Raw genomic sequence first — 14,216 nt, 5'->3', positions numbered from 1 at the left:
AAAAATTATATAAAAAAAATTCAATAACACCTTTTTCCAGAATCAATGCCCTGCATAATCCACAGAAAATATTATCAGCAGCCATTGGAGCTGTGTCTTCAGTAGGATGTAATCTCAGTGGAAATATTTGTAGAAAGGTTTTTAAAGACATATACTTATTAGAAAAACATTTCCTCATAGGAATCAATTATAGATTTATTCTCTTGACATGCCACATGACTTGAATAAGTGTGGCATGCCAGGACTTAACCAAGTGCAGACATACAATATAAGACAAACAAAAAGTGAACAAGGTTTGGAATGCTTAGAATTCGCTCACCACTGCAAATTACATTGATTAAATTACTCTTCTACTGCTTTTGAGGTTTGCCTGAATACCACAACCACATTTAATGTCATGTGTATTGCCTGCATATGTGTATCAGGAAGCAGTTTATTCCCTTGACACTGATCACAGAGGACCAAAAGGCAGGGAACAGAGCCCTGCTCCCTCTGTCTGTGTTGCGGTGGAGAGGGAGAAAGAGACAGAGAATGAGAGAGCACACTGTACAGGTGTCTATATTTGTGTGTGCGATACTGTTACAGCAGCTCTTTTGTGTCACTTTGCAGAGAGCCTCGAGCTGCAGACTTCACAGTGAGTGATGAGAGCTGGGTCACTGAGGTTCTCAGTTTCTTATCATCCTTGGGGAGTAGACGGTAGAGCTCTGCCTATAGACAAGACTTAGAACACTGAGGACAGGCGTTACTCATACAGCTTACACCTTTATACCTAAAAGTAGGCCCCTGTCTAACATGACTTTCCAAATGAGGACATACCCTAAACATGATTCTTTAAGTACTGGCACTTCACTGTTGACTGCTCAGTGTTGCTATAGTTTTGTCAGTTTATTGCAAGGGTCAGGCAAATGGGGCCAATTCTTTACTTGTAAAATATGTGAATTTGCCTGCTTCTCCCACCTCATTATTATTTTAGGGCATTGTGAAACTACTAAAACACTGCTTGAGATTGGAAACCAAATGAAGTCAACTGGCAGCAACTCTATTTAACTTGGCCAGCCCGTGATGAGAAAACTATATTACTATGTTTAGTAAGCATGAAACTTGATGCTGTTTTCACAACAGGTAATGGGCTCTCCTTGAGAATCAAAACGCCCTTGAAATCATTTTAATAAGCAGGCAGTGAATGACTGATCTGACATAAGCTGAGGAATCCACAAATGGCTTGTCAGTGTTTTTTTAGTCATTAAATTTAAATGTGATAATCCCATACAGATGTTTATTACACAGTTTACACTGTGGTGGTGGATGCTTTATTTTTTATTGAGGATTTTATAGGATTTCTATGTTTTTTGGACAGAGAGAGAGCATGGCCCTCGAGGTGTTTTCTCTACATTCCTGCCTGTGTAGTCCCAACACTCAAAACTCTTTATTTTAGTACAGCCCCTGCTCACCCAGCACTCCAATCACACAGGCACTGTTTATTGAACTATGAGGTGCCAAGTCACTCACTCACTCAGATACTTGCATAAACCTGTCTCCGTGCTGCCCTCTGTGCCTTTCACCGTGTTCGCCGAATAGCATCTCTCTCCCCAAGCCTGACAAGAAGACTTATGACCATTTAAATAAGCACAGGCATTCAATGGCCTCTCTGTCTGTGCAGCTGTGGGGCAGGGTTTCCTTTATGTGGTCTGTGTGTGCTTCTGTGTATTTGCACACATTTGTGTTTCTTTATGTACAGACCTAATTGCTGCTGGATATTAATGTGTGCAAGGTCTGCATGTGTTTGTTGAGTGTGTAACGTAGATGAACCCTCTGCACTTGGCTCTCTGCATCCTCATTGGGGCACAATGAGTGCGGACATGTCCTCTGCTGTGCCACTGAAAGGTCTGCACAGCCATCTGTCCTGCCTGCCAGTGCCAGGTATAGACCATAACCACCTGCCACAGCACATTGTAAATGCCATTACTCCTCTACCTCTGCTTCATCCAGCACACATACACAGCAGCAGGCCCAGTCCAATTCATTTCCCTACGTGATGTGATTTACATTTGTATTTGTATAGAAGCCGACCAATTTAATATTTTTAAGGCTACTGCCAATTTTAATATTTGAGTTTTTGAAAAGTGTGATAATATATCTGGTATTCCTTTTTAATAGAAACCCATCGGTAATGTTTTATATAGACACCTTATAATTAATTTCTAAAGAGTTCTGACAAGATGGCCTATAGTCAGCAGGATATTTGAAAACAAGCTTGTTTTATTATCTAAAGAGCTGCCAGAAATATTTTCGTTATGCTATGCATAATGACAATAAAGATTCTTGACTTCAAAAAAGTCACTGTTTAAAAACGCAACATCTTTAACAAGTAGAAATGGTAATAAATGGCTTCTGCGTGCATGACGCGAAATGCACTGACCCAAAATACATTTTCCTGTAGGCAATCACCAGAAAAGAAGCGTCTGTAAAACAGTGAATAAATACAAAACATGTCAGATGTTGTCGCTTACTGCAGGAAAACCAGGCAACAGTCATAACTGCTGAGCTTATTTAGGTTGTACAGTACAAAAGGAGAAAGGAGGTGGGGGGGGTTTATTTACAGTCAAGTAATGTCCTATGTACTACAAGTCACATGTTTGGACCGTCTTTCCCATTAAGTGTATTTAAACTTTTGACTGGTAGTACATCGAAATGAGCACATTATCATGAAGGCTGCCCCTACTCGGCTCTACAGAGCTGAGCTGTACAGTGAACCGACTGCGAGTTATCTCATTAGCGTGCTGCCAACAGCGAAGTCTAGTCTAGTGGACAAAGTACGTAATAGCACACACTGGTTGGTCGCTAACAAAGCAGTTCAAATGTCTTTGCATTCCATTACTTTAATTTTTCATTACTTATCAATGTTCTAAATGATTTATCAGCAGTTAGCTGAAACGGGCCTGCCGATGCGTTGGTGGGGCTCTAATCTCTACAGTTGTTAGCACATGTGATGCTCATTCTCTGGATGGTAAAAACACAGGGTCAGATGCCTCATCTGTTCTCCAACTGACAAAATGTCTTCAAATGACTTCCAAACAGCATTCCTTCATTTATTCCAGTTTTTATAACAGACAGTAATAAGACAAGTTGAGAGAAAATGTTACAGGCACATATGTGTCTGTATTGAGTGACATTACACAATGTCTGACTCTGCAGGATGACCTCAGCATTCGGAGTGTGCAGGTGCAAACCCTAAAGGCCAGGCCAGTAATTGTCAGCTCTTGTTGACATATTTAATGGTGTCCACAAGGATTTTTGTGGTCAAGCAGACACTTAGACTGTCAAGCGTTTTTAACCAAGGTGACTGCAGATTTGACTTAGTAGTGAGTGACACAGCTGCTTAGGGAGCTGGTTTTTTACATGATTTATCAATTGATAATAAATGTGAAATATATAAATGAAGTTCTAAAATATAACATTTACACAGTAGGAGTAGAAATTGTGATGTCAGCTGTTATTTACAGTGAGTTTTCTGTGTTTTTGTGTGCATTGCTGTGAAGCTTACAGTACATAAATAATCATCTGCCCTGGACAGTGGGCTTCCCTGATAGACTAGTGGTTAGGGCGCAGCGCTTTCGAGTCAGGGTTGCATCAGGACACGTGCTAAATGTCAACATCGTCAGACAATTTGCTGTAGTGACACCTAACAGGAAAAGCCGAAAGTGTGACATTCATTCATCTGTCCTAGACAGTATTATGGGCATGCTTGATGCAGCTTGTCTGCTGCAGGACAGCATAGTGTTTGGACAAAGGGCATGAGCTCAGAGCCAATGAACGAGAGTCATATTGAAAAGGAGAGAGGATTCCACCGTGTCCAATCTCACCTCCCTGGTGGTGGGTCGGTGGGGGACAAGGAATAAGAAGAAGGAGGGAAAGGACGGAGGCAGCAGTTCTCTAGAGTACAATAAAAGTTATATTTTCACACCCGCCAGTGAACAGATGTGCGCAAACACACACGCACACACTGCACACACACCCACACCCCACCAGTTTTTGCCACAGAGTGGCATGGATTAACACACCACTGCTATGAACCCTCTTTGATGTAAGCTGCTCAGGGTGTGTGAGCTGAGAGGTAAGATAAGGTGGTCAAATAATGAGAGGGATGAGAGAAATTTGGGGATATAGAGAGGAGAAAATGAGAGGTGTTTGTCCCACAGGACAGACCCGGAGGCAAGGCGAATAGTATGGAAGGGCTTAGCACACAGCGTAGCTGCACTATGAATAAGGCAGAATTTTGCTTATGGCATAAACAACATGTGAAGTGGCAGAGGAATTATTTTGTACAGTGAGTAGAAAAGGACTAGAGGGGGGCTCATCCACTGTCTGCCCCATTGTAATTCACATACTGTAATACTCATTTGATGAGAAAGGGGCCGATTTTAATATGCCTCAGCTGCTGTGACTATGTGACAGTTTTCTTTACACGAGGAATATAATTGAATCATCCATATTTTTTACACTGTATGTTCTTTTATATTTTGTTGTTACATGGACATTATCTTGCCTCATCACTGCAGTTCTACTGCAGCTGAGGCTTGAAGTGGTCACATATAACCATGAGCATCTGGAGCTGCTTAGCCTTTTGATATATTCCCTGTTTGTTGTAGCACTCATATATCTCTACCTCATGTCCTCAGGTAGCCTAATATGTGACAATGTTTGACTACTGATATTCTCACATAGTGGCAGCTCATGAAGCAGACAGAGCAAACTTTCAATTCAAAATTAAAATGTAACTCAATTTAAAAGCAGTAGAACTACCTTCAGGAAAGTAGGAGGAGAGAGAAACAGGAAGGGAGAGATTATCTTACATTGTATGTAGTAGATTCTCCCTGTCTCTTTCCTTTCCCCTTTCCTTTTCTCTGTTTCCCCTGTGGGGCTAACTATATCCATGCTGTTTCAGGGAAAAATCCAAAGCCAAAGGCAAGACCATGTCTCTCGGCAAGACTGACTTCAGGAGCCTTCTGATAAATCTTTAATTCCCTGGTGGGCTTGCTTTCCCCCCCTTCCTTCCAAAGATTTGCAGGGGAAGCTTGTTATACTAGGTTTAATTTCCTCAGAACAAAGCTCATCTCATCTTCCTACTCTGACTTGTGTGTGGCATTAAGTCTTCATTTTCATTAATGTTGGAGAGGCAGCACAGGAATCTCATTTTAATTTGACATTTAAACATCTGTTTTCAATTTCCTGAGGAAAAGAGTGCATGTGTGTGAGTGGATGGGGGAGAGTTTGTGGGGGTGATGAACCTGGGACTTGACAGAGCTGAAAGCAGCCATCTCAGCTGACCTTTAAAGGAGTGGTTTGGATGTAAGAAATGATGAGAGCTAATTGTGTTAGCCTCAGCCTTCAGCTTGCTACTGTGGACCTCAGGAGCAATTTATCCTACAGTACAGTAGAGTGTGCTTAGACTTGGCTTGGCAGGACCTAAGTGATGTTTGTCCCTGCAAACTAAATTTCTGCTTTGATAGATATAGTTGTTTTATGCACAGTCAGCTGTTTGCCTTGCAGTGAGGCATGTCAGCCAGATAAGATGGTGTGTGTTTTATTTTTAGCCTACTGAAAACAGGAAATGTAATGCAGAATACATGTTCTGACCTTGTCCAGGTACTCAGTCTGTGTCATCACATCGTCTGCATATTGGAGCAAATCCAGCACAGACAAAGAGACGTCCTTTTGCTGGGACCTGTGATTTTGGCCCATTTCCACATATTAAGCCACAAACCGAAAATCTCATTGTATACACATACACGCGCGCACACACACACACACACACACACACACTGAGTTTGGCCTCCCTGTTAATAGCACAGGAAATATTATCTGCTAGGGGACAGCTGCAGGCTCACTAGAGAGACAGAATGGTAGAGTAGGCTCATTATCCCAAACACAGACACAGACCACGCTACACACACACATGCATACTCTTTCTCCCTCCTTCAGGACAGCACACAGCATGAGAGCCTTTACATACAATATTTTCCTTCGATTCTGGGTCCCAGGAACACCATGGGAGGCAGGTGAGAAGGGCCTTATGCAGTATGTATACAGGAAGAAGGACTGCTGAATGCCTTATTTAAAACAATGAGGCTGGAGGCAACCACTTCTACCACAGCTCCGGATCTTACAGGGCTCATGGCAGAAAAGTTGAGGCTTTGTACCCCATCCAGATCTGGGTCTGTCTCTCTCAAAGACTGTCTGCCTGTCTCTGTCTTTCTTTTGCTCACTCTGCCTCCATCCCAGAGGATTTTGTTTTCCACTACACAGATGTTCAGGGCTGTCTGCTGCGCTGCATTCAGCTGTGTTTATAACAAAGAGGTGTTCGTTTGGAGGAGGAGAGAGGGCAGCAAAGTGGGGGAGTGAGAGCTGTTGAGGAAGGGTGGAGGTCACTGTTGTTGGTGTAAACATTGGATGATGCCAGCTTTCCCTCAGGCCTCCAGCTAGTCAATACAGCATCCCTTTTTTTTCTGTTTTCCTTCTCACCACATCCCTTTTTTATTTTCCAGAGGGACAGATGAATTGGCATCTTAGCTGAAAAAGTTAGAGTGAGGCCAGCAGCGGAGGTAGAGACCCACTGAGAGGAGATGAGGTGCACTTAATGTTATGGGCAAAGTTACTCAGCTCACTCACCCAAGTGTTTATTACAGGAAAAATATGAATTTTCTCTCATACTCTTTGCTTCTTAAGTGGACATACGCTATATCAACAATGATTGTGACCATCTGATGCAGGATTTGTACACATTTATACTTGCAAGAAGGAAAAGGAAAGAACAAATATGCACTTTGCATATTATCTGAGGCAAGGTTGGCATCTTCATTATTTGACCTTGATACTCAAAGTGGCCTTTTCAATAAGGCTCTTCAGAACAGGTTGACCTTGCTGATACAAATAGAGACTGTGTTTCTTCAGATGGAGCTGTTTAGTGTTTACATTTGCATTCCAGGATGTCTGTATCGGCTTTTAGCTGTTCCAGATGAGTTCACTCACCACACAGCTGCACTGCTGAGTTTGAGCTGGATCTGAGTGAGTGTAGAAATTTTAGGGGGGTCACAGACATAATCATTATTCAGCTTTGTGCAGCAGACTGTGCACATATCTATGGATGCATGCATACTCCTCACTGGTAGCAACAGTTTGAGTCACAAAAATATCGATGAATCCTTTTGCTTCAATTCTGGTAAATACTGTTCCTATGCTTAAAATGGGGACTAGGTAATGTCACAAATGTATGTAGAGTAGTGTGAGTGTCATTACACAGCAAAAGATCGGGGAAGCTATTACCGCCCATACTCTAACACCAGGTTCCTACTGTTGAACACGATTCCCACTCTGTGCTACAAGAAGCACACAGCAATATCAGGACTCAGCAAGGACCAGTTAAGTGCTTAAGTGTTTTAGTCAGGAATTTGTTGGCTGTCAGTAGGTAAGGGGTCCTGGGATGAGCCTGACTTTGATCTGGGACTGAGGTGACTTTAGAGCAAGTTGAGGAGCATGAGATAATAGACAGCAAAAGCTCAGGTTTATCCTCAGAACACAATCAAAATAACTCACAAACGAACATTCGCATTACTTTTCCACACAAAAGCATTACAAAGCACATGCACATGTGGTTCTGACCTTGCGCACTTGGTGTGTGGCCAAAATTCCAGCCTGAAATTTTACTACTAGCATTGTTTTACGTTTTATATGTATATTAAGTGGAGCTGGGAAAATGATTACTGGCATGCTGTCTGCAGAGGAGAGCTTGTTGCTTTTTCATTACTTCGTCCCTTTGAATAAATCTCCAGTTTGTCTTTAACACAAGAGATATAAGGTCTAGAAATACTGCATGCTGTTCCTCTGCTCCTCAGAAAATAGATATACATTGATCTGCTTTGTTGCAACTACCAGTCAGTAATGATATTGATGTGATCTTCTGATAAGGCAAACAGTAATAATTATGGGTGAGCCCAGTTTTGTAATTTTGCAGTCAACCACGAATGAAAATCAAATTGCTCAGTTCATCTCTTTAAACCTTCCAATCTATCCAGTATCAAATTTGTAGCAACAAATTTAATCAAGGAATGAGAAGCTGTGTGTGCGCGTCATCTTTTTTGCAGCACCTCCACCTGAGAAAATCACAAATAAAAATTAAATCCTGGTGAAGTTTTTACCAAAGTAGAAATGGTATATTGGATCGAATCTAGATTTTCATTTATGTCAGGACTGTATGAGTCTATGAAAGTGTAAACACTAAGTATCAGAGATGATGAAGAGCTGATGATTAACATGTACTGAAATGTGTGAATGTGGACGCTTGTATGTAGGTTTGTGTGGTTCATTCAGCAAAGAGGAAGGGCATTGCCATTTAAAATGCTGATGCGCTCAGATATATGTTCATCATTGCTGTTGTAAATTTCATTGACATTAAGGTTATGCAAGATAAAGCAGGCCATTAAAAACAGCAACTCTATAAGCCTGAAATATATGGTAGCCTGCACCGTGTATGCACTTTTATTGTGTGTTCAGGTAGTTTTCATGGTGGGCTAAATAAAGTAAACACTAGTGATGTGTGCTCAAGATTTTGTCATCTGTGAGGAGCTAATAATTTTCCCAGCTATGACTGTTGTTTTACTAGCTGCTTTCAGCTTTAAGATTTTTTTAAACAATGCAATCATCTGCTTTTTTGAATAGTTTATCTGTTGTATTTTTCCTGAATGAGGACATGTTGGCAGTTTGTTTAAAAAAATGTCCCCCCTCTTTCTGTTTTCTTGCAGTTCTACGTGATGACTTCAGACAAAACCCTGCAGATGTGATTGTGGCAGCGGGAGAGCCAGCAGTCCTGGAGTGTCAACCTCCACGTGGACATCCTGAACCGACCATATCATGGAAAAAAGATGGAGTAAACATTGATGACCGAGATGAGAGGATCACTGTAAGTAATACATTTTTCTCAACTGCTTTAGACTTTAACTTTGCTATTGCTGACACGTAGCCTAATTTGTTGATGCCTGAAGGATGATGAGTTTAATTGTTTGAGATGGAATGACCCAGTGATGCAAGTCAAGTCATTACCACCACCTCAGTGTTTGTTGAAAGAGTGATTTGTTTGGGTCTTTATTTGCATATAGCAATTACCAAATCCAATGCAGCCCATTTTGGTGGCTACAATCTTTAAATACCGAGGCATAGGATCAGTCTTCCTCCATTAGTCAGCAGCAGTGTGGTTGATTAGGTGTAGCTTGCTGATGAAATCAATCAAGAGAAGTGTAGATGGAGCAGCTGACCGGAATCAAAGAGGAAGAGTTGCACTCAGCAGCACTTGCAGAATCCAAACTCACTACATTTAAGGTAAATTACAACCAAACCACAAATGATTCAGCTTTAATTAAAACAACAGCACAGCTAGCGCTGCATTATCCTTCAGCTCTGCATGTTTGCTGACTAAAGATCAGCCTTGAGTAGTCCTAGCTCAAACTGTTTAAGCCAAACATGACTCTGTGTCCATAGTTGTTTTCCTTAAGCAGGAAGGTACTGTACGTTTAGGTGTGTTTGATTATACTGAATGGTTGTGTGCTTTGGGGAAGTAAAGGTTCTGATTCACTACTCAGCTAGTAGGTAGCAGTGAGTTTGGGTCCCATTTTCACAAACGGACCAGTGGGGTTTTAAGGTTCTGGCTGTACATTGTGAAGTTGTTGAGCAGCCAGATTGTTTGGTCCTCAGCTGTTGGCAATGGCTAACTTAATAGTACAGTTGTGGAAAATCAAATGTTCCCCAGACAATAAATATAAAGTACTAAAGACGTTTGACTCTGTATGCCTGTAGCGTAGTGCTGAAACCAGCCTGAGCTAGTTCTGGTCAATACATTTTCATTACTGGGTTAAGTCCATCCAGTGATTTGTCACTGGAGCTGTCGGCTGTCTGCAGCAGAGGACTGTACATGACTAACACTTAGTAAGGGCCAGTTGAGCCCTGGTCACAATTCTAACTCCTAAACAGTTTTCTCTCTCTTTCTTCTTCTTAAGCTGCACAATCCACCTTATGCTGTTAACTGTAGAGTGTTACTTTAATTATACTGTACTATATATTATCCCCACTGAGTATAACACTATTTACTGTGTAATAATTCCTGCCCACTTGATGGTGGAAGAGGAGGACTTTTTCTCACTGTTGTGTACTGTATGTGGTGTTGTGCACTGATGGATGAAATCCTTTTAAGTAAACATTATTGACAGTGCTGCAGCAACGCAGGCTAAATGATTCAGAGTTGTGCACCTGTAGACTGCAGCAGCAGCATTGGGCCTTCTGTGGAACTGAAAAGAGAATTTAACAGCACTGTATTGGGCCTTCTGTGGAACTGAAAAGAGGGTCTGGTGGATTTAACAGCACTGCGTGGACCAGCTGGTGTTGCTCACTGTAAACTTCCTGTCAAGGACAACATCTTACACACTGAGTGTTCCCAAATGAGCACTTTTAAAGTAGCGCTAGGCATCATGTATAACCATCTAAGTATGTGTAATCATTTGTAGTGACAGATGGGAATCTGAACCATGTTCTTTGGACACCCATGCTAACAGATCAAGTTTTAGAAATACTACTGAGCAAATCCAGGAAAGACATTTTAGAAATAAGGCAGTCATGGGGTAATTTGTTTATGGTTCAGTAAATCTGGTCAGAGTGAATATAGGACTGAGGGAAGCAGAGGGTGGAATCTTTATAATGTGAACGGCTGAGCTCTTCAAAACCCCCCTTTCCAACCTGCATTGTTGCTTTCAGTTCATTCCCCCACCATGCAACATGCTGGAACATGCAGTCTCTTTGGTGATCACTGGTGATCAGAACAACAACCCTAACCACCTGCGGTAGGGATTTTCTCTCTGCCCTGCACTTTACTGTGATGGATCAGCTTGGTTTGGTGGTGCAAAATAAAGAGGAGGGAGTGAACATCAGACAGGATGACACATCAGAGGGAACCTTTCTGTTTTTGTCAAGTGTGTATAAACACCAGTGACATGCTTTGTACCATCAGTACATCTTCATAACTACATGTGGGGCATCTGTGAAAGGTTTCCCACTGTACTACTGTATAAAAAGTGAGGTAGGTCTTATTAGCCTGCAATGCTGCTGTGCCACTAGTGGCAGCTGGCCACATTCCTCTCAGCTTTGTCAAACAGTTCTTCCAGGAACAATGAGGAAAAAATAAATACATAGAAAAAGGAAAATACCAGTAATTAAGCCCAGACCATTGTCTGGTTAGAGCAAGAGTCTGTCAGTAGCATCATAAATGGCACATTGTCCTCCTCCTTTTGTGCAGTAGTTGTGGCTAATTATGTGCGTGGAAATGAACCAACAGAGTGCATGGTGAATGGGGCTTTTGCATTATCAGCATTGCCAAATGACAAGAGACAAAAGGCAACAGGATAGAGCCATCTCCCTGTAATGCAGGGATAATGGTGGGATTGTTGGGGCTTTTAGCAGCCTGTGCTGTGCTGTGTGGAGAGAGGGTATGCATGCAGAGAAAAGGTGGACTGCTGCATTAATTTACTTTAGCCAGCTCTCAGAGTCCCTGCTGCGCCGGCACTCCAAATATGTCTGTGGACAATGGGAAACTGCCACAGACACACAGAGGTAAGAATATAGACAGACTGGACGGGGCCTTAAGTGGATCCTAATGTCAAAGCTCTGTGGAACCAACACTACACCCCCTTTTTCTCTGCTGTATGGTCTGCCCTGACCTTGGGCCTTTGTGAGTGTCAGTGTTTTAGCTGTTAAGCCTTTCCTCAAACAAACAGTAACATAATGACACTTCAAACCCTTCCAGCACAATAGGGTTCCCCAAATAAGCCAAACTTCCACAGCCTCTTCACGTTTCTCTGCCTCCTGCTTTATGATGAATATTAAACGGGTGAAGGGCAGAGGAATGCCTCAGAACCATAAGAACCGGTCCAGTTGCATAGCTGTCCTTCAAGAGTCTTAAATTTCCCCTGGATACTTTAAAACAAACCAAAAATCCATATACACACCATCTAAAGTTTGTTCATTATGTGCAAGTGATAAAAGCCTGACTATATGGGTATGTGAAGTGCAGTGATGTAGCTTTACTGTGACATTAGAGCTGCAAGTGAACACATGTAGGAGAGCTGGAGTTTAACATGGTAATCACAGGAAAAGTGCTTTTTTTTTTACAGTAATGTGAGTCAAGTTCTCTGTCAGTGGTTCTCTAATCAAGATATCCATTACATGCTTGCAGGTGGTGGTCCTGGTCTTGCAGACTGACATGCACATTTAAAACCTTAAGCTCCATCAAGGCACAGAGATAATTGGTGCACCATGCTTTTGTCTGTGTCTGCAATGAGTGGCATGGTTGTCAGCTGAGAGAAGAGCTAAGGGGTCTTTACTGGGGCCTGGGCTGCCTTTCTGGCTGCCTGAGAACAAAACACCTCCTCTGGCCTGTAATCAAAGCCCTGGGAAATAACAGACATGGCATTCACCTGGACACATTGACTGCTTGGTGTGTGTGTGCTGTTCATATGTGCTTGAATGTTCACTTGCTCTCACTTGTATCTGTATGCGCACACAGAAGAAAATCCCAAGAAACCTACTCTTTTAACATTCCCCACAGGCAACTGGAAAAGCGCTCACAGTCCTACAGTGCCCCAGGTGTCCCCTCAGGAACCCGTGGTGGTGTTGGATTGAAAAAGTGTTCTTTGGTTCAGCTGAGCCTGTTTCCTGAAGAGGAACAGGCTGACTGATAGTGATTTAGACTTCAAGTCGAAGTTGAATGGGAACAGCACAAAATGGCTAGATAGATAAAGTAGTGCTGTTGATCTCAGAAACCCAGAAAACACCAAGTGCCAAGCCACTATGTGTTTGTGAGTACATTTTATCAAGGTGCTAATGGCCTCTTGGTAAATAAATGCTTACAGGCATTCTTGAGAGCAGTCGGGAAATGTTTTGTAATGTATGAGTTATGTTTTCTGTTTATTACAGGCTTCCAACTTTAATATTGCTGTTTTTCTTTCTCACCTCTTCTGTTCCTTCAGATACGTGGAGGGAAGCTGATGATCACAAATGCCCGGAAGAGTGATGCTGGGAAGTATGTGTGTGTCGGCACAAACATGGTTGGAGAACGAGAAAGTGAAATAGCTGAACTTACTGTTCTTGGTAATTAACCTTTTTTGTATTAGTACTGCAGTCTGTTGTCTACTTTATCTCATGTTCATATACAGTAGATCCCACAAACATGCTCACACACATCCACATGTTTTTCCCTGTTTGCCTGCAGTGAGAAACAGAATCCAGATGTTAAACTTTGATTGCCAGGGAACTAAATGACACTGCTTACCTTTATCAGATGGTGTGAGATGGCCTTCAATCTCACATTTAACTATGAATCCCACACAGACCCCAGCAGTGTCTCTTCTCTGACCAGCTGCACCCTATTTCACCATCAGTGACCTCTGACCCTGATTCTCTCCTACATGTCCTAAGCTGAGCACGTCTAGATTTCTGATTGTATCAGCAGCTTTTTCACTTCCTCCACCTTCTCTCCTCAGAAACCTCTTATAATCTGTCAGACAGAACAACAGCAAAGCTGCTTTCATACAGATAAATAATGACACTTAAATAACACTGTCGGAGCCAAAACAAGGTCACCTCATAGCTTTTATGTTTGCTGTGTGAGTGAGTATTGTAACCCAGAAACTCGAGTTAACCTTAAATCACCCTGGCTCGTTTTTTGGACAGGGTATGGAGCAATGTGTTTAGAGAAGATTATTTGTAGATTGTTTTATTATTTACAGTAGCCTAATAAAGGAGGCGGTAGACTTTCTGTGTCAGGTCTTGTTCAGTGCCCTGTCTGCAGTTAATCTAATGTCTTGTCACGTGTAGTTAAAACCACATACTGCACCACAACGTAGTCACTGTTCCCTGGCTCATGGTGTCCCGAGACTCGTGTACTGTGTAGTCCGTATAGTCTGGATCTTAATGTTCGTTTGGATATTAATTTATGCCATGTTACTGTATACAAACTCACTTAGATTCTTTCACATCATTTCATTCTTTTTATCATGTTGCATGACCTAAAACTAAATGATATAAGTTTAAATTAAGAATCCCTCTGAGATGTCATTTTCCACTGGGCTTTATTTAATTTTCATGTTCATTAGCTATAAATCCTGACTGGAACAAAGCTA

General features: G+C 41.9%; 1 protein-coding gene across 8 annotated transcripts in view; it reads left to right on the top strand.

Annotated features, from left to right (window-relative positions):
- The window catches only part of robo1 (roundabout, axon guidance receptor, homolog 1 (Drosophila)), a 306,681-nt gene that overhangs the window by 250,407 nt on the left and 42,058 nt on the right, over positions 1-14,216 (top strand). For all 8 annotated transcript variants that reach the window (XM_020616829.1, XM_020616835.1, XM_020616828.1 and 5 more), the window contains 2 exons: positions 8,799-8,956; positions 13,065-13,185. In XM_020616829.1, coding sequence (XP_020472485.1) covers positions 8,799-8,956; positions 13,065-13,185 — 279 coding nt within the window. The remainder of the gene's footprint in view (positions 1-8,798; positions 8,957-13,064; positions 13,186-14,216) is intronic.

Source organism: Monopterus albus, unplaced genomic scaffold (genome assembly GCF_001952655.1).
Source record: "Monopterus albus unplaced genomic scaffold, M_albus_1.0 scaffold180.1, whole genome shotgun sequence".
Lineage (NCBI taxonomy): Eukaryota > Metazoa > Chordata > Actinopteri > Synbranchiformes > Synbranchidae > Monopterus > Monopterus albus.
This window is presented reverse-complemented; position numbering and strand designations above follow the sequence as displayed.